Here is a 24,614-nt window from a genome sequence, read left to right as displayed (position 1 = left end):
TGCCTTGTAAATATACTTGTAAATAGCTTTTCGTCGGCGTCTTCCTACGTAACATATTTGGTGGAGGTGGACGTTCCCTGTACCTCGTCACGGAGCTTCGCAGTGGACGGTACGTCGAGCCTACCTTCATGGCTCCCGGCGACGACAACCCGACTCCGCCGGCTCCTATACCTGCTGCCACTTCGACGACCTACATCACCCTCTCCGCTCCCCGTGATCCTGGCGTATTCTCGGCAAAAGATGGGGAAGACGTCGAGGACTGGATCAGCCTGTACGAACACGTCAGCCGCAATAACCGGTGGGACGCACGAAGATGAGCTGACCAGTTGGGATTCGCTTAAGCAAAAGCTTCGGGACTTGTTCGGCAACCCCTACGGTCACCAACTTGCCGCGCCCTTACACGCCCTCGTTACACACGGGATCACACTACCTCATACTGTTTTATCTATTACGGCGAATTGCGTCTGCCTGCCAGTGGTCAATTTCGGCTTGACGACACAAGTGCTACCACGCGGGATGTCTCTGGCCCAACTTTGCTCATTCGAGGATCACTTTGTAGCATCGACTTCAGTAGACGACAATTCAACCGATCCTCCTCTACCATGGCAGTCGGCAACTTGTACCATCGCCGACTTACAGAAAATGATTGCACCCGACATGCCGTCCGAGCACGCTCGTGCGCTCTACCGCGTTCTGATGTCTTACCAAGATATTTTTGACTTTAACGGTCGTCCTTTGGCCCAAACAAGAGCTGTTAAACATCGCATTAATACCGGAGATGCCCCTCCTATTCATCGCCGGCCGTATCGAGTATCACCGGCTGAGCGTCAAGTTATTCACACCGAAGTTCGCAAAATGCTTGCCAAGAACATTATTGAACCGTCATGTAGTCCATGGGCGTCACCGGTTGTGCTGGTAAAAAAAGAAGGATGGCTCATGGCGTTTTTGCGTGGATTATCGGCACCTTAACAGGGTTACCAAAAAGGACGTGTATCCCCTACCTCGGATTGATGACGCCCTTGACTGCCTCCACGGTGCTCGCTATTTCTCCTCTATTGACCTTCGCTCCGGCTATTGGCAGATTGCCGTGGACGATCTCGACCGCGAGAAGACTGCCTTTGTAACACCCGACGGTCTTTATCAATTCAAGGTGATGCCGTTCGGCCTATGTAACGCTCCTGCCACTTTTGAACGCATGATGGACTCCCTTCTTCACGGTTTCAAATGGTCCACGTGCCTGTGCTACTTGGACGACGTTATAGTATTCTCCCCAACATTCGCTACGCACCTCGAGCGCCTCTCAGCAGTCCTGGACGTTATTCGGCGAGCCGGTCTGCAACTCAACGCATCGAAGTGCCAATTCGGCCGTCGTCAGATTACCGTCCTTGGACATCTCGTTGACGCGAACGAAGTGCAACCGGACCCAGGCAAGATCCATGCTGTTACGCACTTCCCTGTTCCGAAGTGTGTCAAGGATGTGCGCAGCTTCATCGGCCTTTGCTCGTACTTCCGCCGTTTCGTCAAAAATTTCGCGGCCATAGCACGACCACTAACCGAGCTTTTGAAAAAAGACGCCCCTTTCCAGTGGGGCGATAACGAGGCCTCTGCATTCTCGCTTCTCATCGATCTTCTCACAACGCCTCCCGTTCTGGCCCATTTCGATCCTTCTGCGCCTACCGAAGTCCGTACTGATGCCAGCGGTCACGGAATTGGCGCGGTACTGGCACAACGCCAGCGTGGCCACGACCGTGTTATCGCTTACGCCAGCAGGCTCCTCTCGCCCGCGGAGCGCAACTATTCCATCCCTGAGCGTGAGTGTCTGGCCCTAGTTTGGGCGGTTGCGAAGTTCCGCCCATACTTATATGGCCGACCCTTTTCCGTTATCACAGACCATCACGCGGTTTGTTGGTTATGCTCATTGAAAGACCCTTCAGGAAGACTTGGTCGCTGGGCCTTACGCCTCCAAGAATATTCGTTCTCTGTCACCTACAAATCTGGCCGACTACACAAGGACGCTGACTGCCTGTCTCGCTACCCGGTAGACGAGCCTGACGACGCCGACAGTAGTACCGCCGACGGCATTTTCTCTGTGTCTGCCTTCGCTAACATTGCTGATGAGCAGTACCGAGACCTATCGCTGGGAGTACTCATCGAGCGTCTGCGCTCTACACCTACCGACGCATCCGTTCGCCGATATGTCCTCCAGGGCGGCATTCTGTACCGAAGGAGCTTCCTCCCTGATGGCCCTGATCTTCTTCTTGTCGTGCCAAAACATCTACGACAGACTGTGCTCTTTGAGATGCATGACACACCTACTGCAGGACATCTTGGCGTATCCCGCGCGTACGACCGCGTCCGCCGCCGCTTCTATTGGCCTGGTCTCGCTCGCTCCGTCCGACGCTATGTTGCTGCCTGTGATCCCTGCCAGCGTCGGAAAACGCCTCAGGTGCTACCTTCCGGTCATCTACAGCCGATCATCGTCCCTGTGGAACCGTTTTTTCGTGTTGGATTAGACCTCCTCGGTCCCTTTCCCACGTCATCCTCTGGGAACAAATGGGTAGCCGTCGCAACTGATTACGCCACCCGATACACTATCACGCGGGCTCTACCTACCAGTTGCGCCACTGACGTCGCGGACTTTCTCTTGCGTGACATTATCTTAGTGCATGGCGCCCCGCGACAGCTGCTTACTGACCGTGGTCGTAACTTCCTCTCGAAAGTTATCGCCGACATTGTGCGTTCCTGCTCTATTCAACACAATCTGACTACCTCATACCATCTTCAAACCAATGGCCTGACAGAGCGGTTAAACCGTACTCTTACCGACATGCTGTCCAAGTACGTTTCGAAGGACCACCACGACTGGGACGTTGCCCTTCCTTACGTCACCTTTGCTTACAATTCTTCCCGGCACGACACCGCCGGATTTTCTCCATTTTATCTACTCTACGGTCGCGAACCGACCTTGCCCCTTGACACGGTACTTCCTCCTGCTGCGACCTCAACAACCGAGTATGCGCGCGACGCCATCGCCCTCGCCGATCATGCACGCCAGCTTGCCCATGCTCGACTGGCGGACTCGCAAACCACGCAGCAGCGTCAGTACAACGCCCGCCACCGTGACGTACAGTTTTCACCTGGTGCACTCGTGCTCCTGTGGTCGCCCTGTCGTCACGTCGTTCTTTCCGAAAAGCTCATTTCGCGATACACAGGGCCCTACCGCGTGCTGCGCCAGGTGACGCCTGTGACTTATGAAATTGCTCCTGTGAGCTCAACCTCGTCATCTACTCTGGTGTCTAGTGATGTCGTGCACGTCAGTAGGCTCAAGAGCTACTACACTGCTTCAGAGTCCGGCGTTTAGTCGCTCCGGGACGGTGCTTTTGCCGCCGGGGGTAGTGCTACGGGGTAGTATTCCTAATGACGAAGAGCCGAGTAGGAAGAAGACGAAGACGACGATTGGAAGCTAGCGCGGGCTGTTGCCTCTTGGTCAACTGCGGCGTATTGCCTTGTAAATATACTTGTAAATAGCTTTTCGTCGGCGTCTTCCTACGTAACAATATATATATATATATATATATATATATATATATATATATATATATATATATATATATATATATATATATATATATATATATATATATATATATATATATATATATATATATATATATATAGATTTCGCGCTTAACGCGTCAAATTTCCTCCTCGTACTAGATGCGGATCCAAACGCAAATTCCAGCCTAAAAATTGGCCTCAAAGTTCAGGTCTTGTTATTGCTGCATGTCTACCATTTTAATCATCATCCTCCACCGCGTGTAGACAGTGTGGGTTCGGCCGCCATAACGCGATTGCATAAGAAGCGAGTGCTCACCTTCGCAGGGAAGTGCACGTTATCGTGGGAAGCGTACGTTATCGGGAAGTTGCACATTTTTTTCTCTCATTGAAGCTGTAAGGACTGTGCCCTTCAAGAACAAGGTGATTTTAGTTGCTGAGAGGATCGGGAACCATGCCACCGCACGCCCTCACAATCAGTCCACCAAACTCCAGAGGACCTTGTTTGCCATGCTTTTATGAAATGCGCTATTTCGAACGCACTCGATGGCATAGCAGTAACTGTTCTAAGATTGTGCAACCGAGGCCGTCGACGACTGAAACCATAAATACGATGTAAATAAATGTTCTCGCTGAGTTCGCTTCGCACGCATTATACGCGGAATCAACATTATTCGCTATACCCAAATCTCGTCTCGCATTATATGCGGCTTTTTTTTCTATACCACTTCTCTTTCTTTCTTTTTGTCGTCTAGCTGCTTTACGATGCCGGGTAGTATGCGCATGATGCTCTCTAGACCAAGCATCACACTTTCTTTTTATTCAGGCGGTCCTTCTGTCTTAGCATCGGTCGTCCAAAGTAGACATTGCTTTGCGGTTAGCGGGCCTTCTTTCCTTTGCATTTCTTCCTTCTTGCATTGCCCCTCAATTTTGCTGCGGCGCAAGGAGGCGTCAAGTGGTCAAATTTCGATTTTGTTACATTTTATTCATTTGCGGCAACCCAACCTCATCCTTGGTTTTGTACGCAACGTATACTTGCCGCTTAGGGTCCCAGTAGAGGATGTCACAAATGTGGTTCCCAATTATGATCCTAATGCTGCTGTAAAGTTTGCGCTCAGGAGAGCCGAAGTTGTCACCAAGAATCGTGAGGAGAGTGCCGCCGGAGACAGGCCCGTTCAACGGGTGTACCTGAAATGGCATAGAAAAATATTCAGCTGATATTTGCTATATTTTTTAGTTAGATACATGCAACGAGACAGTATTCTGAAGTGTCGTGGAAAAAATTAGACTATTTTCATTTCTCGCTTTTGCAATCAGGGCTCAAGAGTAATTTCCCAGCATTGTATACAGACACCTGCGCAGGCAGGTGTATTCATTGTCCGTTCAGGATATTATCCAGAAATGTCCTACAGGACATTGACTGTCCTGCAGAACAGTTCGGTGTTTCTTTAGCAGCGATAGAGCTTGCCGGCAGTCGTTCACCTATCTAGCACTTCTCTTCGTAAGAGAGCAATTGACGTTTTTGATGGCGCAGTAGCCGTCATGGCTACAGAACGCAAACGCCAGTTTAATTACTGCCTCGTTGCGATTCTCGGTTGTCACTGTTGGAAGGATCAAACTTATGCTGGGACATCGAGGCGAAGGTGGGAAGGTGTAGGAATGTTCTAGTTGGTGAGAGAGGTAGGTTTAAAATGGAAATTTTCGTGGCCCCTCTGGGAGATTTGTACCCTGGACGTTGTATTTTCAACACAACGCTTTACTATTTGGCCACACTGTTAATCTATATTCGTATCAAATATCGTACTCCTCTTTAACTAAGACGCCCGATATCTGTGGCAGTACTGTATACTGGGACCAATTATTAAAAGGCGATTAGAACCTCTGCAAAATGGACAAAAACACAAATAAATAAGTAAAAGATGCGCTGCACTGATTCGCTAGCCTCAATTATTGCACTAAGCAGCTTCACTACATTGTACCCCTTCTCACGGCCTAGCAGCACAAGTCATACAAACGAACAAGTGTTTACATAAGCAATGGTCAAAACCATGGCCTTGACTTGAACACCGATGCGCATTTCCCTCCATTTGTGCGTTCCTGCTACCGGCCATATTCACCCTAAGTGGCAATTCATGTTGTTGATGGTATGGTGAAATGTGCATAGTTTTCCGACCCGCACGGAACAGATTTTGACGGCTGCGGATTCTTGTGTGGGGACTTCGGTTTCAGCAGAGGTATATAGTGTTTGCTGTTCAGGTATGCAGGAGCTCGGATGCGAGTGCTCAGGAAACGTACAGTGAGATGTCCTAAATCGACGGAAGTCATAAAGTATTCTACAGCTTCCTAGATTTATGTAATATTCTTCTGCACTCTCCATTTAATAACGTAGCACATTTGCTCACGATCAGCATTGAAAAGGATCCAAATTCTTGTGTAGTGCGTCAAACATAATCTGCCTCGATGACCTGGATATCAAGCGCCCTTGGGTCAGGGATAACTGGACGGGAGAATACGATTATTGTTTAAGCTGTTCTTTGTTTTTAAGGCATAATCTAAATAAATGTTATATCGTTATGTTACCTTTAATGTGACCCAGTAAAAGCATTTCCTATAGAATAAGCCGTGGTTGCCTAGTGGCTATGGTGTTGGGCTGCTAAGCACGAGGTTGCGGCTTCGAATCCCGACCACGGTGGCCAAATTTCGATGACGGTCGAAATACGAAAACACCTGTGTAGTTAGGTTTAGGTGCACATGCAAGCACCTCAGGTGGAGTAAATTTCCGGAGTCCACTACTACGGCATGCCTTACAATAGGATCGGGCTTTTGGCACGTAAATCCCCAGTTAAATTTTATAGAAAGCAGTAAGTATAGACCTGCTTCACGCCATGATGTCATAAGGATAGCTGCCCACCGCGAACCTTCTGGTTCTGGTAGGTGCGCGTGACTGTATTCGCCATCAGCTTTTTAAAATTATTATTGAAATGAAGATGAAAGAAAGAGCTGCAGACACGTTTTATGCATGGCGACGGCTACTGCTTTTATCACAGCAGAAATAACAATATATATAAAAAACATGCAGTAGGAAAATTAAAAAGCGACGTCACAGAGTCAGAAATCCGCAGCACACAGTCCTGTACATCCACGAACATGTAAATATAAAAGGCAAAGGCAAGTCGCACCCCCATGACTTTGTAAACAAAGTCCCACAAGCGGCCGCGATGTAGACTGCGATGAGCATGTGAACAGATGAGGAATTACATAGTTAAAATAATACACACAGAGAATATGACAATCAAAAATGAGTTTCAACATATAACACGAAACATTAAGACACGTAATACAAAGGCGCTAGTAATTACAAATAAAAAAAAGCAAGTTGTCGTTACATAGCGTGTCTATTCAGCGAGATATCTAGTACTTGTTAAGGATCCCTGTATCTTCGTAAAAATGTTCAAGTGCATTCAATGCTTTTCGCTGTGGTTTTTTCGATGGCCTGGGCTCAGCTTCGTGAAGACTCACCATCTGCAAGACTTCAATTAAGTTTTACCATACCATACCATACCATACCATACCATACCATACCATACCATACCATACATTGAGCTCAGCAATTTTGCGACTGAAAAAAGGTCGGTGGGGATCTATTGAATGTAGGGCTTGTTCTAGCTGCCGTCTTTGTGTCGCGTATTTGGGGTATTCGAGGAGTAGATGGCGAATAACCACATCGTCGTAACTACAGGAACAAGCAGGACAAGCAGCTCGTTTTATTCGATATAGAATATGTTTGGTGTATGCTGTTCCAAGGCACAGTCAATGAATTCTTGTCTCGGCACTTTTCGAAAGCTGTGCATCCAGCCGGTATTTGAGTTGAGGGTCCACTCCGTGCAGAATATATTCCTTAGTATGTTCATTGAACCAGCTTCATATACACAAGTACTTCTTTAGTTCTTCTAATATGCATTGCGCGTCCATTAGTGTTAACGAGATGAGTTGAATTTCATCACCTTTAGGGGCCAATTTTGCCAACAAGTCCGCTAATTCGTTGCCTGCCATAACAGCATGTCGTGTGAACTACTGTAATATCACTTCATGTTTTCTTTCAGTAGGCTGAGGTAAACTCTTCCCTACTGCGTATGTTCCCTACTGCGTATTCATGCGTGTGGGTGGTTGTCATCAACATATTCAAGACATGCTATAGGCGATAAAAAGTCCGCACAAATTACCCACTTTTTTGGTGTCTCGTATGTTTTGACAAAATAAGTGGCTTGGAGAATCGCCACTAATTCCGCTGTTGTTGCTGACGACATGCGTCCTAGATGAGAAGCGTACTCTACCTCTAAGGATGGTATAACATAAGCTGCAGTCGCATTTTATGTGATTGCAGAACCGTCCGTGTACACGTGAATAGACTCCTCGTACTTGTCAAATAGCTGATGTAAGGTTAATTGTTTCGCTGATAATATGGAAACGTGCCTGTAAAAGCCATGGTGGGTAACATAGGTCTGAGCGCCAAAAAACCGATCGGGGAAGTGGATTTATGCTCTTGAAACATGGCGTGTATCTATGTACCCGGACGGTCCTCTATCACTGAAAGAAGTGGGTGCGCAGAATTCTGGGTAGAAATTCTGAAAAGGTGTTCGCATGTTTCCAGGCTGCGAATTACGGTGGAATGTGTTTCCCGCGCTTCTGCAAAAGTGAGGTTACTAGACGTAGCTTGCAGGACTCCTAGACACACTCGTACACTCCGATCCTGCAATAGCTGCAGTCGGCGAAGGGACGTCGCAGATAGTTTGTACAATACAGAGGCGGAGTAAGGGATTCTCTGACGGAGAAGTGCTAAGTGAACGTGGAGCAGGGATGCAGTTGTTCAACCCTACGTCGTGCCTGCGATTCTGCGAAGAAGATTAATGACGCAACTAATTTGGTCCTCCAATGTGGTCGATGGTGAGTCCATCGAAGCTGGTGGGCTAAAAGTACGCCGAGAAAACGATGTTTCCGAAACAGCTCGATCTCATGGTCGTCTGTTGAAAAACCGAAATTTCTTGACTTTTTTCTCGTGAAGGGCAAAACACCAGATTTGGCATAGAATGTCTACATGCCCCGTTCTTGTAAATAGTCACCATTTAAATCTTCTTGCAGACGGTGCTTGACAACCTCTAGAGTCTAACGCGATGCCCGTACGCAAATTACATCAGCATAAATAGATGTGTTTACGTTTGCTGGAAGTGCTGCTGGTAAGTCTGCTAATGTTGCATTGAAGAGAAGTGGACTTGATACACTTCCTTGCGGAGCTCCATTGTTTATGGAGTATGCATCGCTTTTCCATCATTTGCATTAATATAAATTTTTCTGTCTTTCAAGAAGTTACCGATCCATTTGAGAATACAGCCATGCATTCCGAGCGTTGAGAGTCCAAGCAGGACATGAAAGTGACTGACGGAGTCAAAGACCTTCTTAGCATTATTAAACACAGCAACAGCAATGCCTCCACAGCTAATTTCGTGGTCAACAAACGTTACCACGTCAAAAATGCAGTCCATTGTATACCTACGTTTTCTAAACGCCATTTGATCTGGTAGACAATAGCTCGATTCAATCCACCATTGACGTCTAATGTCGATCAAATTTTCCATCACTTTTGAAACACAACTGGTGAAACTGACAGAACGCATGGAGTCTAGAGACAGGGGCGTTTTGCTATGTTTTAGCAACGGGACCACGTTAGCCATCCTCCATCTCACAGGAATATGTGGTTCCTCCCACATTTTGTTGAATACGTGTAGGAGAGTGGACGTGCCTGTCGGCACAAGGCTTTTCAAGGTGTCATACGATATTTTGTCAGGACCAGTCGCTGCTCTTTGGCGTGCCTTCGAAAACGCATGCTTCAATTCTTGTAGAGAGAACAAAATATCCAACTGGGCATGAGGTAAATTGCAAGCATATTCAGTCTGTTGCAGCACCAACAATATAGATTGATGTTGAACGGAGACAGGCTGTGCGAAATTTACTAGTGTTGTGCAGAACACATTTGAAGTTTCACATCCAGATAAGCTATGAGCTGCAGCAAGGTTTTTGAAAGAGCTACATTGTTATACTGGATGGCCAAGGGTGTTTATTAATTTGCAGATTTTCGGTAGTGGAGTGAAGGCACTCACGCACCGCTCACCACCCTCGCGGTGCGTGAGTCCTCGCGCGCGTCCGTGCGCCAGCTCGTTGGCGTTGGGAAAGTCGGGGTGCACGTCGGCCCCCATGTGGGCTGGAAACCATGTGACGATGTGATGACCCGCGGCTTCCTCGCTGCCGAAGACGGCCGCCGCTTCCCGCGATATCGAGCCCGAGGCGAATGCTCTGGCTGCCGATCGCGAATCTGTGTACTCGTAAGGACGTTCGGGGTCCCTCATTGCCATGGCTATAGCCAGCTGTTCGGCCACTTCGGACGTTACCCCCTTGACCGATGCTGCGTTAATTATCGTACCATCTCAGCGTATCGAGACGGCCGCGTACCGGTCGCTGCGCCCGTACTGGGCCGCGTCTACAAATGCCGCCAGTCCCGGGCAGTTGGCGGTCGATTTCAGCAGTGCTTGGGCCCTCGCCTTTCGGCGCCCCTTGTTGAATTACGGGTGTACGTTTCTCGGAAGCGGTTCTACCTTGAAAGTGCCCCTGACCACCGCGCTGAGCGCGAATTTACCTGCGTTGCACTCTGGCTCTGCATTTATCCCTGCTTCCTCTAGGATGCGTCTGCCGGCCCTGGTGATCGACAGCCGCACGACCTGTGCCTTGGGCTGTGCTTCGATGATTTCCGCTAGTGAATTGTGGACCCCTAAGCGATCGAGCCGCTCCGTGCTTGTGGTGATCGGAAGACCTAGCACCATTTTGATGATCTTGCTCATCAGTATCTCTATCTTGGCGGAATCTCTCTTGGTCCATTTTAGCGCCGACGCTACGTAATTTACGTGACTCATGAGGAAGGCGTGGTAAAGTCTGATGAGATTGCTCTCGCTGAGCCCTCCCCTGCGGTTCGTCACTCTGAGGATCAGCCGCAGCATGTTCTCCGTTTTGGACGTGAGTTTCATGACTGTTTGCATGTTACCGCCTTTAGCCTCAATTAGCAGCCCCAGGATTATTATAGTCTATTCTTATTCCTATAAGCGGCGATAGAACACACATTTATGAAAAAATTACCTTCCCTTGTAACACGAAATGATTGTACCTTCTTTCTGGCGGTGGTAATAATCCCGGTGACCAACTTGTTCGAATTCACTTTCTAGAACGACGCTTCCGGTTCAGTGAGCTTGAAAATCACTGGTGTTCCCGCTTGGCGTGATTTCTTGTATGTGACCATCGTAAACAATCTCTCTTCCGCTTTCATTTCGGGGGTTTCAACTATCGTGGCATCGCTGTATGGTTCATGATCGTCATGACTACTTGCCCTCTTTGGAGAGTTCGTCTCGAGGTGAGCATCCGTCGTCGCACTCGGTTTGAAGTGGTCACTGCCAGCCGGCTGCACAGCGAGCATTTGTTGTTCAGCAGTAGCATTCATCTCTCTACTTGCATCAGGCAAGCGCTGGTAGGAACAGGGTCCCTTCTTTGCCAACTCTTTCTGTTGCCATGCGAGCCGCTGGTACGGCTTAGAGGCCAAAAGTCCTCCAAGGCGGGAAGCCGTCGACAGAATTTTGGCAACTGAGTGCGGAGTTCAAGCGATGATATATATCAAAACGTTTATGAAGTTTTTTTTTTTTAAATGCAGAAAGTGAGTGGGTGGAGCCCCTGGTCCAGGGCCCCACTGGCTTGAGCGGTCCGCCGTGCCTGGTCGAGGAGCGCTAGTTGCATCTCCCGATCCTCGCTGGCGAGCCAAGTCTCCCACTGCTCCCTTCCGGAAAGTTTTCCGGCTATTTTCGGTGTAACAATTTTGGGTGGCCTGTTCTGGCAGTCGCACGTAATGTGGGCGAGAGTTGGCCGGCCTCCGCACCAAGGACAGCGAACGCTATACAGCGTTAGGTGAATGGCATGTTTCCAATAAAGGTTTGGAAATGCGTGCGTCTGTATTCGGCAAGCGAAGAAACTCACAAATTAAGACAAAAAAAAGTTGTCCCTGAGGAACTCACGTTCGATGGTGGCACACTTTGTCGTCTTATAAGGCTAATTATGGCCGTATAGACTAACAAGTGGAGCCGCAGATTACTGCGGCCATGAATTGAGCTGGCTTGACAAGAAATCACGAAAAGTGCTCCTTTTTTATTCTTACCATGTGACTGCACGCAATATCGACGTCATCAGTTTCTTATTTACAAACACGAAGCGTGTCTATATGTATGAGCATTTTATTCTCTGCGTGTATGTGTTGTGAACACGAATAGAAAATCATTTTTTTTTTCGCAAGTGCAATGCGGTTGTAAAGCTAAAACATTATTCGCGTTGTAAAAATCGATGTGCCGTTTGGGTGTTTGCGTGATCATCGTGTAACTATATATTTCACCCAGCACCTGGAGTAGCATGTCAGCCCGTCAGACAGGCAAACATCTCCAGCTGTTATTTCTTCATTTATTTTACCCTCATGGCTTACACATTACCGAGGAGAGGGGCAGATTACAAAGTGTAAATTGGAAACAAACAGTTCATAAATAATAAAGATGAAATAATTGGCGCTACTTCGATTGAGGTATCTTGTAGTGATAAAAGAAAAACTTGTCCCGCGACCTGAGTTTTCTTGTTGGATTGCACAGTCTTTGGATGGCAAGAATGATTTATAGAAATGCCAAAACACGGTGAGATATCAAAGAACAAAGGAAGAAATAAGTCAAATACGTGGGATATACAGCGCTCCACCAATGCACTGCATTGTCTTTTTTGCTTGATTTCCTTAATTTGTGTTTAAATTTGACTGACCACTGCATTATGCTGTGTTTTGTACTACAATTAAGTGCTGAAATAGAGAAAGGAAAATGTGGTTGTGAGGCAATAATAGAGCGCTTGCTTCAAAACCATGCGATTTTTTGTTTAAACTCACGTAACTGTGAGATTTTTCTTACCTTATATTTGTTCCATATGTCCTGAAGTTAATGGTAAATGGATATATTATACCTAGTCGATAAGTGTTTAGCGCAGTAAAGGCTCTTAATTATTCATTTGTTAATTGTTTCGGACGCGCTTTAGCGTTTATTAGCTTGAGGATATAAAAAAAATTGAGAGTGCCTTCAACAGGATCGATTGTCTCGCCATGCGGTACATTGACAATGTGGTCAGATTTTGTCTAGAAACCGTCTTTCTCCGCAGGATCCGCTTGCTGCAGGCAGCAGATCTTTTACCGAAAAAGTGAGAAGACTGAATGAACCGACGATCCTCTTGAACACCGCGTCTTTGACCTCAAGTAAAAAAGTGCAAAACTCAAACCTTTCGTATTTGTTGAAATTACCCGAAATTCCGAATTGCACTATAGTTCCAATCATCGTATGTTGTTGACAACACTTGATTTCTCAGATCAATGAGATTATTTGTTGCAGACTGATGCCAAGATATCGGACTATCATCATCATCATCATCATCATCATCATCATCATCATCATCATCATCATCCTGGTTACGCCCACTGCAGAGCAAACGCCTCTCCCATACTTCTCCAACAACCCCGGTCGTGTACTAATTGTGGCCATGCCGTGCCTGCAAACTTCTTAATCTCATCCGCCCACCTAACTTTCTGCCGCCCCCTACTACGCTTCCCTTCCCTTGGGATCCAGTCCGTAACCCTTAATGACCATCGGTTATCTTCCCTCCTCATTACATGACATGCCCATGCCCATTTCTTTTTCTTGATTTCAACTAAGAAGTCATTAACTCGCGTTTGTTCCCTCACCCAATCAGCTCTTTTCTTATCCCTTAACGTTACACCTATCATTCTTCTTTCCATAGCTCGTTGCGTCGTCCTCGATTTGAGTAGAGCCCTTTTTGTAAGCCTCCAGGTTTCTGCCCCGTAGGTGAGTACTGGTAAGACACAGCTGTTATATACTTTTCTCTTGAGGGATAATGGCAACCTGCTGTTCATGATCTGAGAATGCCTGCCAAACGCACGCCAGCCCATTCTTATTCTTCTGATTATTTCCGTCTCATGCTACGGATCCGCCGTCACTACCTGCCCTAAGTAGATGTATTCCCTTACGACTTCCAGTGCCTCGCTGCCTATTGTAAATTGCTGTTCTCTTCCGAGACTGTTAAGCATTACTTTAGTTTTCTGCAGATTACTTTTTAGACCCACTCTTCTGCTTTGCCTCTCCAGGTCAGTGAGCATGCATTGCAATTGGTCCCCTGAGTTACTAAGCAAGGCAATATCATCAGCGAATCGCAAGTTACTAAGGTATTCTCCATTAACTTTTATCCCCAATTCTTCCCAATCCAGGTCTCTGAATACCTCCTGTAAACACGCTGTGAATAGCATCGGAGATATTGTATCTCCCTGCCTGACGCCTTCCTTTATTGGGATTTTGTTGCTTGCGTTATGGAGGACTACGGTGGCTGTGGGGCCGTTATATATATCTTTCAGTATTTTTACATACGGCTCGTCTACACCCTGATTCCGTAATGCCTCCATGACTGCCGAGGTTTCGACAGAATCAAAATCAAATCAGAATCAAACAGAATAAAAAAAATAAAAAAAAATATTGGACTATATGGAGCAACAAATACTTCAACGAATGGAGCTCTGCGTGCCAGCCCCCCTCCACACACACACACATGCGCGTGCATATGCACGTTAAGCAATCCACACGGTGTGACTGCAAGCCATCTACTATAATCACCATAATAGCCAGACAGGAAACGCTTCCGCAAATTTCTGAGACATAACCAGACTGAGGAGTGTAGTTACGTCACTTGTAAGCACACGGTAGAGTAGTATTTACAAAAAATAGTGAACATTACGCACTCACCCACTTCACCTCTATGGGGCAACGATCAACGGAGAAATTTTCCCGATAAGGACATTCGGCGAAATGGGCGCAGTGATCTCCACACCATCCACATTGGAGCGGGTCTTCTTGGTTGTGTATGCATTGCGAGCAGCTTCCGTATATATTGCACGAACCGACAGGAAACCGTATAACCTGGAGACCAAGTAAAATAGTACAACCGCAATCTGCGCCATTTTTGTTCTGCTTCTATTTGTTTCGAAACACAGTGCCGGCATGCATATTTTGTGAGGATGTGAAATAATCAAGCAGCGGAAAAGCTCATTTACAAATGCATCGCAATAACCCTAAACCTGCAATAGGGCTACTAACAAAGTTCTTCTGCTTTCTCTGAAACGTCGACACGATGGCACATGACATGCATGTTTGGCATCTTCAGAGAACCGTGAAGAGGATTTCATGAAGAACGCAAAGCTTTCCCGGTGACCGATGATATTCACAAGTATTTGGGCGCGGCACATCAGCGATGACGGCAAAGTTCAAAATTCACTTCCCACCTCCACCTCCCCCCAAAAAGGGCTCTTTCGAATATGTCGTTTCACCTAAACGACCATGTTGCCCCGGTGAATGCGTGATGAATATTTTTATTAGGATTAGCGCAACGTGAAAAACAGACTGATTTTCTAGTCACCAAGGGCTGAATCCACAAAGCTGTTCGTTCTTAATTGATCTTTGCCATTGGCTGGCCACCTTTGTTAAAATACAGAATTACGATTGGCAAGAATTCACCTTTACGAGTAATTCTAGTGTAAGAGCTTTTTGTGATGACAGGCCCAGTGTCCTTCACAATCACAATATTTTATGAATCACCTCTACTTTGAATTTGGGATTACAAATATTGCGCCTTATTACGCAGAATAGCGTTCCTTTTGAAGTAATGCAGATTAAGTAAAATAAGAAGGAGAGAAAAGATTAATGATAAGAAATGCAGAGAGGTCAGCCTTAGGTACATTCCTCTAGCCAGCTACTCTGTGCTCGGCGAAGGGGAAGAGGAAAATAAAGAGGGAATGAAGCGGCACATGATGGGTGACGATGGCGGAAGGAGGAGGATGTAAAACATGTAGCAAGTAATTTGGTCTACTCAAATACTGCAGTCCAATCCCGTACTTCTTAAAAAATCAAGTAAGGCCACGGCCTCAAAGCTCGATTTAACGTCTGACCAAGGGCCTAAAATAGGACGGGAGGATGTGGCGCACCTTGTTGTCGATGATGAAATAACCATACGTTCCGTTGCTGTCTAAAGCTGTGCTCCTGTAAATCATGCGGCCCACCTTCGACAAGTCCAATGACGCGAGCAACCGTGTTGAGTCATCCTGCAGCAGCAGCTGCGGCAAACGGACAAGAATGCTTGCAGTCAAGACCTGGTCACACTCGCACAACGTTTCTGAATAGAAGCCCCTTATTAAGTTCCTGCGCATGCATAAAAGTAGTAACCGGTGCTTCCTTGTTATACCAACATGGGCGTCAAGGCAATTAAGCAGTTATGTACAACCATTTCATTTGATTTGTTGTTTACAACAGTTACGTAGTGAGAGGGTCCAAAGAACCAAGACGTTCCTTGATGGCTTGGAGAATTATTGATGCCGTTTATGGCAGTCAGTTGCATCTGCAAACAATTGGAAGAAGGAGGCGGGGGTGGGGGGGGGGGTGAAGTGCAAGAGGACTATCTGGGATTATAATATTAGGGAATTTGCTGTTATACATAATAATGTCTGAGCAAGAATGTTAATACTTGCAGAAAGGGACTCTTTTCCTCCCATCAACTGCACAGGCCCATGAAAGCTATCACTGGCGTCCGCTGGTAATGCAATGCACGTCAGCACGGTATTCACTACAAGAACTGTTTCTTCGTAACTCTTGCAACCACTGTATAAATCGTACTGTGAACTACATGTGAACTGCAAGTCAGCTGCAAGTCAACAACCAGTCAACTGCGTTATATATAACCCTTACTTTCTTTTTCATACAATCTTACATTACTGGCTGGGCATATTGCGTTTGTTGTATGCAATGTGCTAATTTCAACTGTAAGTGAACTATGTGGCACCATGCTTCGACATTTATTTACATTTATTTAATATACTGCCTTGTTTGCTTGCTTGTCTGAGCCTTCTTTTTTTTTTCTATACAGTGTTTGCCTAAGAAAGAAGGACTAGTAGGCTTTACAAATAATGTCATCATTCTCCAAATAAGCATATAAATTTAAGAAAAATCTAGAAGGATATCTGGCACAGGCGCCTGCGGGTGGCGCCAATGTGGCGAGTAATTACCTCAGCCTGTGAATGCAAGCAGCATACATATATGTAGGTAGATGTGTAAAAGTTAGTCTTTCTGGCCACAAACGACCTTCCAGTGGCTTCTTATACTAAGCTTCTTGGAGCTCATCTGTCCTCGTAAACTCACTGATTTACCTAAATAGCAAACAAACTTACCAGTATCAAAAATGACTATGCTTCTATTTTTGCCACGCAAGAAAAGTCTAGATCTGGCGACAGAATTCACTAGGGTGCTAAATCTGTGTCTGAATTTGTCTTAATTTAAGTGAAAAAGTTGTTTATTTTAAGTAAAACACATAGGCACTTTGCGAAAACGCTCAGAGCAACGCAACATAACTAAAGCATAAAGAATGATAAAACAACTCGGAATGACTATTCTGAGCGAGGACATGTAAAATTGAGGGCGACGATTTCCCCAGAGTCAGCTGCCGTTGACCACTACGTAATACGAAGCACTTATGATTGATAAGGAATGGTTGTATGAATAGTGCAACTGTTGTGTAGCGAACAGTTATGTAGAGATTATAGGCTGTAGGTGTTTATATTTAAAATAAGTAAAAGATAATGTTTGCAATGACAAGACATAAGATTGAAATCAAACTAACACACACCCAGTGGCATGTATTCAGTGGCCCCGGTGGCACAAACCCAAGTGGCAGCTATCGAGTCGCTCTTGTGGCATATGATTTTCGACTGCACTATCACCGTGATCGGACAACGAAAACGGCGAATTACGCTCGCCTGCCAAGAAAGTGGCTGCACTCAGAGAACACCTCGCATTTAAAACTGTGCGACGTGTACTATTATCCCTGCGGTCGCACTCCTGGAGCGCTATATTTTACTCTAGCAATGTTACAAGAAGCTTTGTGCATTTGTCGGAGTGAATTCTCGGGAAACGCCGCTAGCAGTAATAGAAGGTACGGAGAGCATAGTGGTAGAAGCACTGTATGCCATACAGTGTTGTATATATGCCTTGCTACGCAAATGTCAGTAATAGGTCTTTTATTTTTTTCACATACCTTGCGGAGAAACCCTTTGTCGTTGCCAACCCACACAACAGTGGAGCCGTTTTGTTCCATAACGGTGACGGAGGTTGCGAGGCTATTTTTAAGCGTTATAGGTGCTCGCCCGACGAGCGGGATCGTACTTTCTACGTAGTCATTTCGTCCTGGTGTGCAAACGTTCTTGCTTTCTGTATCCTGAGAGAGAAACGCAGAATTACGTCAGATTTTTTTTAACACCAGCAATGTTAAAACGTGATATATGTATATATATATATATATATATATATATATATATATATATATATATATATACCCTGGAATAACAACGAGGAACTATGCCTGAATGGTAACGTACGGAATGGAACTTTCCTCCTCTCTCTTTCGAGGCCCTTCCCTGTTCGAAATCAGCCTTGAGGTCACCAAAGTCAGCACGAGTACATAATAGAGACTGGAAAGTGCCCCGGTGTTTAAATTAGGTAACAGCAAGTAAAAATATGCCCGCAGTACCGTTGACGCTTTGATGCTACTGACGTTTAACAGTTTTAATGCAAATCATTCCTTGCCTCATTCTAGACACTTTGCGGGAAAGTATATACAGGTAGGTGCCCTCAATGAAGTAACCGAGAAATCTGGGAGTACAATCAACGTCTCTAATATGACTTTCATAGATTATGAAAAGGCATTTGATTCAGTAGAGATGCCGGCAGACATGGAGGCCTTGTGTAATTATGGAGTGCAGGAGGCCGCACAACCTTCATTGGAAGTAGTGATGAATATGATAGAGGGACTCCTTCTGTAACCAGCAATGAAGTTAGGAGGGCTTTGCAAGACATGTCTAGGCGAAAAGGTGCAGGAGAAGATGGAATAATAGCAGATTTAATTAAATATGGAGGTTGCATTAGGCTTGAAAAGCATGCGGCCTTTGGTATACGCAACGCCTCAGGACCTCAAGTGTACTAAAGTGCTGGAAGGATGCCAATATTATACTAATCCATAACAAAGGGGACATTCATCAGCTAGCCTCTAGAGTTTGCGCAGGAGTCCGTTTATTTAAGTGAATCATTCAGGCTCTAAAGTCCGAACCGGAGTACGTTTACCTAAATGAATTACTCACAAGGGACCCTGAGGCGAGCTCTTTCAAACATTTGTCGCGTGCGCTCCCGTTCCGCTCAGAATTCACAGTATTCGCGCGCACAGGCGCACATCTCGGAGGCCACGTACGTACTTCGCGGCCACGCCACTGGATGGCGCAGAGTGTCCAGAGGAAAGCACGAGAGAGGAGCCCGGCTGCAGTAGACGGCTCATACGCACCAGCGCGCCACAAGTGCGCTATAGGATGCCACGCAATCTTGGAGACCACGCAAAATATTTTGCGCGACTTCGTGGCGTTTCATACACGCCTCATACATAACGTACTTCCGTTATTCGCAAACTTCGATAGCTATTGCAGGTAAGTTCTGCCCGAATCTCTTTTTTTTTTTGTATCTCTACTCAGGAACACGCAAAGTTACGCGTCATGACAAAAGACATAGTCACATCCGATGACTGAATGATCAGCGGTTTGAACCTACTCTAAATTTTATTTTGCTTACACTTGCCCTCCGTAGGGGAGACATTTGTTATCTCTTCTAGCGAGTTCACGCTGCAGGAGAAATATGTGCAAATGTGGGCATAGATGCCTTCGCCTTTCATAGACACTGTTTTGAAAATGACGGAAAGACTTCAGGCCTGAAGATGCAGAAAACATCGCGTACTGTGTTACTGCCGTCTATTATGCTGCATATTGGGCTCCTTGCGCGAGGCCTATCCGCGAAATCAACACGCTCGAACGTCTTTCTGCACGCGGAAATGTGCGTGCGGCAAGGGGTGGGACATCCACGGTGATTGTTCCGCCTCTTCGACCACACAGCGAGAAGCCGCATTAACGTATATACGAATGCGAAAGAACAGTCAGCAAAGACCTATACACTCACGTGATGGGAACACTTGAGGTCGTCGCCATCGTCGTGGTAGAGGGGCGACAGTCTCGCGCTCCCCCATCCATTGTCGCAGTTTTCGACAGTCTTCCTGAATGTGTCCTCGACGCTTTTCATATCGAAAAAGCAGACCACCGAACTCGACGAACTCAGTCTCAGGTAGCTTGTGTTCAACCTGCCGGCGGGAACCCCTCCGAAAGCCACTGCAAGAAAGTCGGTGCTGCCGTTCCCACCACTGCCACCACCGCTTGCAGACTTCGACGGCCACAAGTAGGCACTGGTGGCCGCCGACAGCGCGCCGTCTGCCGGGGGGCACATGATGGGTACCTCCACGTACGTGCGGAAGGATGACTCGTCGTTGTCGCATACGCGCGCCAGCCGCGTCTCGAAGGAGGACTGGAATGCCTTCTCCACCTTTTGCACTACGACGAAGTAAGCGAAGGCGTTGTGGCTGAAGCCGTAGACAAAGCGAAGCGTTTGGGCCGCCTTTAACCTATCGCTCTCGTCCGCAGAGGTAGCCCGTGTGTGAGAAAGCAGTCTGAAGGAACCCGACGTGCTGAGCACTCTGGCAGCCACGGTGAAAAGACGGTACTCCGGAGGCCGGCCATCCGGAGCCGATGCGGTAAAGAGGACCTTTCCCCCGTCATCTCCGGTGCCGAAGAAGGCCACGGTGCTCTTCTTCGAAGCAACGTAGTTGTCCGTCAGGTTTTTGTCCATGAGCGTCGTGACATTCGGGCTGAGCAAAGGGTCGTGAATCGAGCACATGCCCTGCGACGTAGCCCCGCAGGCCAGAATGAGGGGTTCGGTGCCGATTTGCAGCAGGATACGGTTGTAGTTATCCGTCACATTTCGGCTGTGTTCGCACGGGAGAGGATGAGGTGGGCATAGCGCGCTGTCGTTCTCAGGGCCCGTTCTGTAAAGCGCTCTGAGCGATAAGTCAGGCGACAGCGCGTAGAGGGCGTTTCTTCCGCCCACGACCACGACACCGTCGCCTCGCGACAGATTGACGTACAGGAGCTTTTGTGCGGGTCCTCTGGGTAGCTGAAAGGTCTTGATGGAGAGGGCAGCTTGAGCTTCCACCACCGTACCAAGCGTCAGCGTCAGCAACACGACAGCCGGCAACTGTCCACCATAATTATTTCGTTGATCCATCTGCCCGTTTCGATTATTGTCACGTGTCTGTCCTGTTTCTGGTTGTTGGTAACCAGCCGATATGTCTATCGGCCGCTCCTGCAGAAGGCAATCACAATGTAGAAAGTCGTTAGAATGATATGAAACACAAGTATAAAAGACGCTATTTTCTACGTTCTCCTTTTCCCCTTTCATCGTAATAGATGTGAATCACCAAACAATAAAGCAGATTTACGTCTGGCTGCATCTACCTTAATATTGATTGTTAATATAGAATTGGAACAAACTCAGTAAGAAGTCGTTCAACTTCAGTATATTGTTTGAATAACAAACACAAACGCACTGAACACACGACCATACACTTATAGGTTGATAACATATTACATACACTGCGTTTATAAGGTATTGTGCCATAAACCTTGCCGTGTCAATTTTCTCATGACTTGTTTTTTTTTTACCTTCATCGCCGTTACGTACTAAAGGCCAGGAAAACTAAACCGGGTATAGCGTATTACTCGGAAAACCACTGATTTCAGCTGGACAACTGGGTGACGCCGAAACCGAAAGACGTTTTAGACTTATCCAGATTACAGTTATACCACTTAGAGTGCACGTGGGCCCCCGTTGCATAAAACGTGACATACTGAAGCTAAATGGTAAATTAGGATACTTACAAATAGCCAGCACGCGCCACTCGCCGGCGGTGACAGCGTTAGGCGTGTATCAAAATTACGTTTAAGCAGAAACGACACGGACGCCATGTTTATGTATTTATTTTTTGGCGCGACGGAGCTGCCATTTCACACCACACACTATCGGCGCTTTGAAATGAGGTAAACAAGGTTTTAACTCACAGTACCAGCCACTCTGAAAGCATCTGAACCATAGAGAAAGAAATTCTCAGCTCTGATCGCCGCATCGGGACCGCGCGGAACGGAAAGACTCTGTCAGCACGCGGAACTTTGTCGGAAGCACGTTGAATGCGGCCGCCTCCTTAAAGCAGCAACTTCTGATTCCAATGTATACAGTGGTGCGTTCGGCGCACATTATTGCTCGTCAAGTGCCTGTCGTCGCGAGGAGGCCTTATATGGGCTATTTTTATCGGAATACATAATCGTTCCAGCAGAAAGGTAACATGACCCTTGGTGCGAGACACAGCAAACCGAAAGCGCGCGTTTTAGTTTTTGTAAAGACGTCGCATTATATATAGTTGCCCGTTCGCGTCCTCGTTATTGGGACGGAGTAAAAAGGAAAGGTTCCAGGACTCATATTTGAATTTTGTTCTCGTGATGCTATTTTTTCAACGTGGACGAATCCCTAAATGCCAAGAGGAAGCGGGTAACATAAGTGATAAGTGGATATGCTTGCAGAATCGCAGGCCTGCTATACCCAGTACATGTGCGGTGAATAATCATAATTCATCGAATTTCACGTCCCAATGCTATACCCGTGATTTGGGGAACACTGTATTGGAGGTAATCTCGCTAATTTCAGTCATCTTGCGTTAATTACTAAGAGCATCGAGAGCTGACATAGTTATTCTTGTATAGCGAGTTTTGCGATCCCATCGGAATTGAACAGGCGGCGATGTTCCGAGAAACAGAACGTCATGTATGCCACCGAAGAGAATAAGCACAAAATATGCAGGAAACAGGCACGCACGCACGCACGCACGCACGCACGCACGCACGCACGCACGCACGCACACACGCACGCACACACACACACACACACACACACACACACACACACACACACACACACACACACACACACACACACACACACACACACACACACACACACACACACACACACACACACACACACACACACACACACACACACACACACACACACACACACACACGCACGCACGCACGCACGCACGCCCGCACACACACACACACACACACACACACACACACACACACACACACACACACACACGATGGGGGCCAAATGCAAAAAAGGCACCTGTCCCGTGCAATGGGGCCACGTTAAAGATCCCCTGGCGGAGTTCCCCCCTATATGGTGAGCCTCATAATCAAGTGGTGGTTTTGGCACGTAAAACCCCAGAATTCAATTTGTTTTTGTTGCCGGCATACAAATACATAATGTGTTGTAGTGCAGGAAAAGGGAGAAAAGACAGAGAAAAAAAAAACTAAAACCTACCCGGAGAGGCAAAGTATAACATGAAAAGCCAACTTAGTTAAGGAGCTATTCTGCCAAATCAAAAATTTGCTGGATTTAGGTGCACGTTAAAGAACCCCAAGTGGTCGAAATTTCCGGAGTCCTCCACTACGGCGTGCCTCATAATCAGAAAGTGGTTTTTGCACGTAAAACCCCATTATTCAATTCAAAAAGTTTGCAAAGAAAGAATCGTGACGCGAACAGACCATCTCCCAGAGTTCGTAGCTCGGCGTTCCATTTACGAAATACCATGGTTTATTTATTAAATGGCTGACAAGCCCGCGTGCGGCGCATGAAGCTGTGACAAGACATTAGAACATCTCTGTGTCTAACCGTGCTACAGTACCGATAGACAAATAAGGTGCGCAGTGTTTGATACGCCGAACAAGCGTCCACCATGACGGAACAGGAAGTTTCAGGTTGGTGCGCCCGTCGGTGCTCCCGAAGCAGCGCTGTGTGCTCAAGTTGTGTCTTCGGGGCTACACAAGAGACCTTCACCACTTTGAGAACACTGCCTGTGTCGCTGGATTGCGTACGTTGTTTTACTTCGTTTTGTGCTCCTCTCACTTTCTCATTCTATCTCCTTACGCTTTGCCATAGTAGCCAACCAGATGTATACACCCAGAATTAGCCTCCCTGGATTTCCTTTCTTTTTTCGCTCTCCTTTCGCTATCTTGAAAAGAAAGAAAAGCACATATGAAAGAATAACATAGCGAAAAATAAAAACGTGAAATCTACCGAATCCACTGCAAAATATCACTGAAAATACCGAATATCAATAAAAAAAAAATGCAGGAACACATAAGATGATGAACGCAGACGGAACACGTGAAGCGTTGGACGAAAAGAAAAAAAAAGTTAAAAGACAGAGTACTCTACACGAAGTAAAGAGCGGCAAGTGGCAGCGGAGCGGAGTAGTATGCTGCGTCGGACAACGCACTACTTTGAGAATGTTCGTAAATATTGCTGCCTAAATATTGCTTAAATATTGCCATCGGCTCCTCCTTCAGCGAGGGATAGGTGGGCTCTGCTCTTGGGCAGCCCCGAACTCAACGACCAAACCCTGGCCCGCGATCGGGCCGTCAAGCTCCCGGGGTGGCGCGGGGTGTCCCCTGCGTCTTCTCTGGACCTATTAAAGTCATTTCGCTCACTCACTCACTTTGAGAGTGTCTGAGGACGAGGCAAGCTTCTCGCACCTGAGGGCGTGGCGTTGGTCACTCACCCGACTGAGAGAAAGAGCCCCTCGGTTGACAGCGAACGAGCGTTGACCGCTGCAGCCGCTTTATCGGCGACGGTTGCGATACCACTGCGCAGGCAACAGACAGCGAAACGGTGCCGAGTCAATATCGGTGCGAGTCCTGCAATGTGAAGCACTGATCGCTGGCACTGTCGTTGGCCGTCCTCGGCAACGATCGAGTTGCTCGTGGCGACGCTCAGTTTCGAGCTCCCAGGAACCACTGCAGGCGAAGTGAGGCACCACTCTTGACGACGAGCTTCCAGCGGTTGTCGCGCACTCAGCGG

The 24,614-nt window shown here is 47.0% G+C and overlaps 1 protein-coding gene across 1 annotated transcript in view; it reads right to left on the bottom strand.

Annotated features, from left to right (window-relative positions):
• The window catches only part of LOC142586276 (hepatocyte growth factor receptor-like), a 61,326-nt gene extending 36,952 nt beyond the window's left edge, over positions 1 to 24,374 (bottom strand). The window contains exons 1-7 of the mRNA XM_075697524.1: positions 24,316 to 24,374; positions 19,767 to 20,999; positions 17,809 to 17,988; positions 15,710 to 15,838; positions 14,475 to 14,648; positions 10,985 to 11,155; positions 4,591 to 4,743 (exon numbers count right to left, since the gene is read on the bottom strand). Coding sequence (XP_075553639.1) covers positions 4,591 to 4,743; positions 10,985 to 11,155; positions 14,475 to 14,648; positions 15,710 to 15,838; positions 17,809 to 17,988; positions 19,767 to 20,921 — 1,962 coding nt within the window. The 5' untranslated portion in view covers positions 20,922 to 20,999; positions 24,316 to 24,374. The remainder of the gene's footprint in view (positions 1 to 4,590; positions 4,744 to 10,984; positions 11,156 to 14,474; positions 14,649 to 15,709; positions 15,839 to 17,808; positions 17,989 to 19,766; positions 21,000 to 24,315) is intronic.
• Positions 24,375 to 24,614: the final 240 nt, after the last annotated feature.

The sequence above is a fragment of the Dermacentor variabilis genome, chromosome 6 (assembly GCF_050947875.1).
Source record: "Dermacentor variabilis isolate Ectoservices chromosome 6, ASM5094787v1, whole genome shotgun sequence".
In the NCBI taxonomy this organism is placed as follows: Eukaryota; Metazoa; Arthropoda; class Arachnida; order Ixodida; family Ixodidae; genus Dermacentor; species Dermacentor variabilis.
Note: the sequence above shows the minus strand (reverse complement) of the source record. Positions and strands in the feature narration are given on the sequence as shown.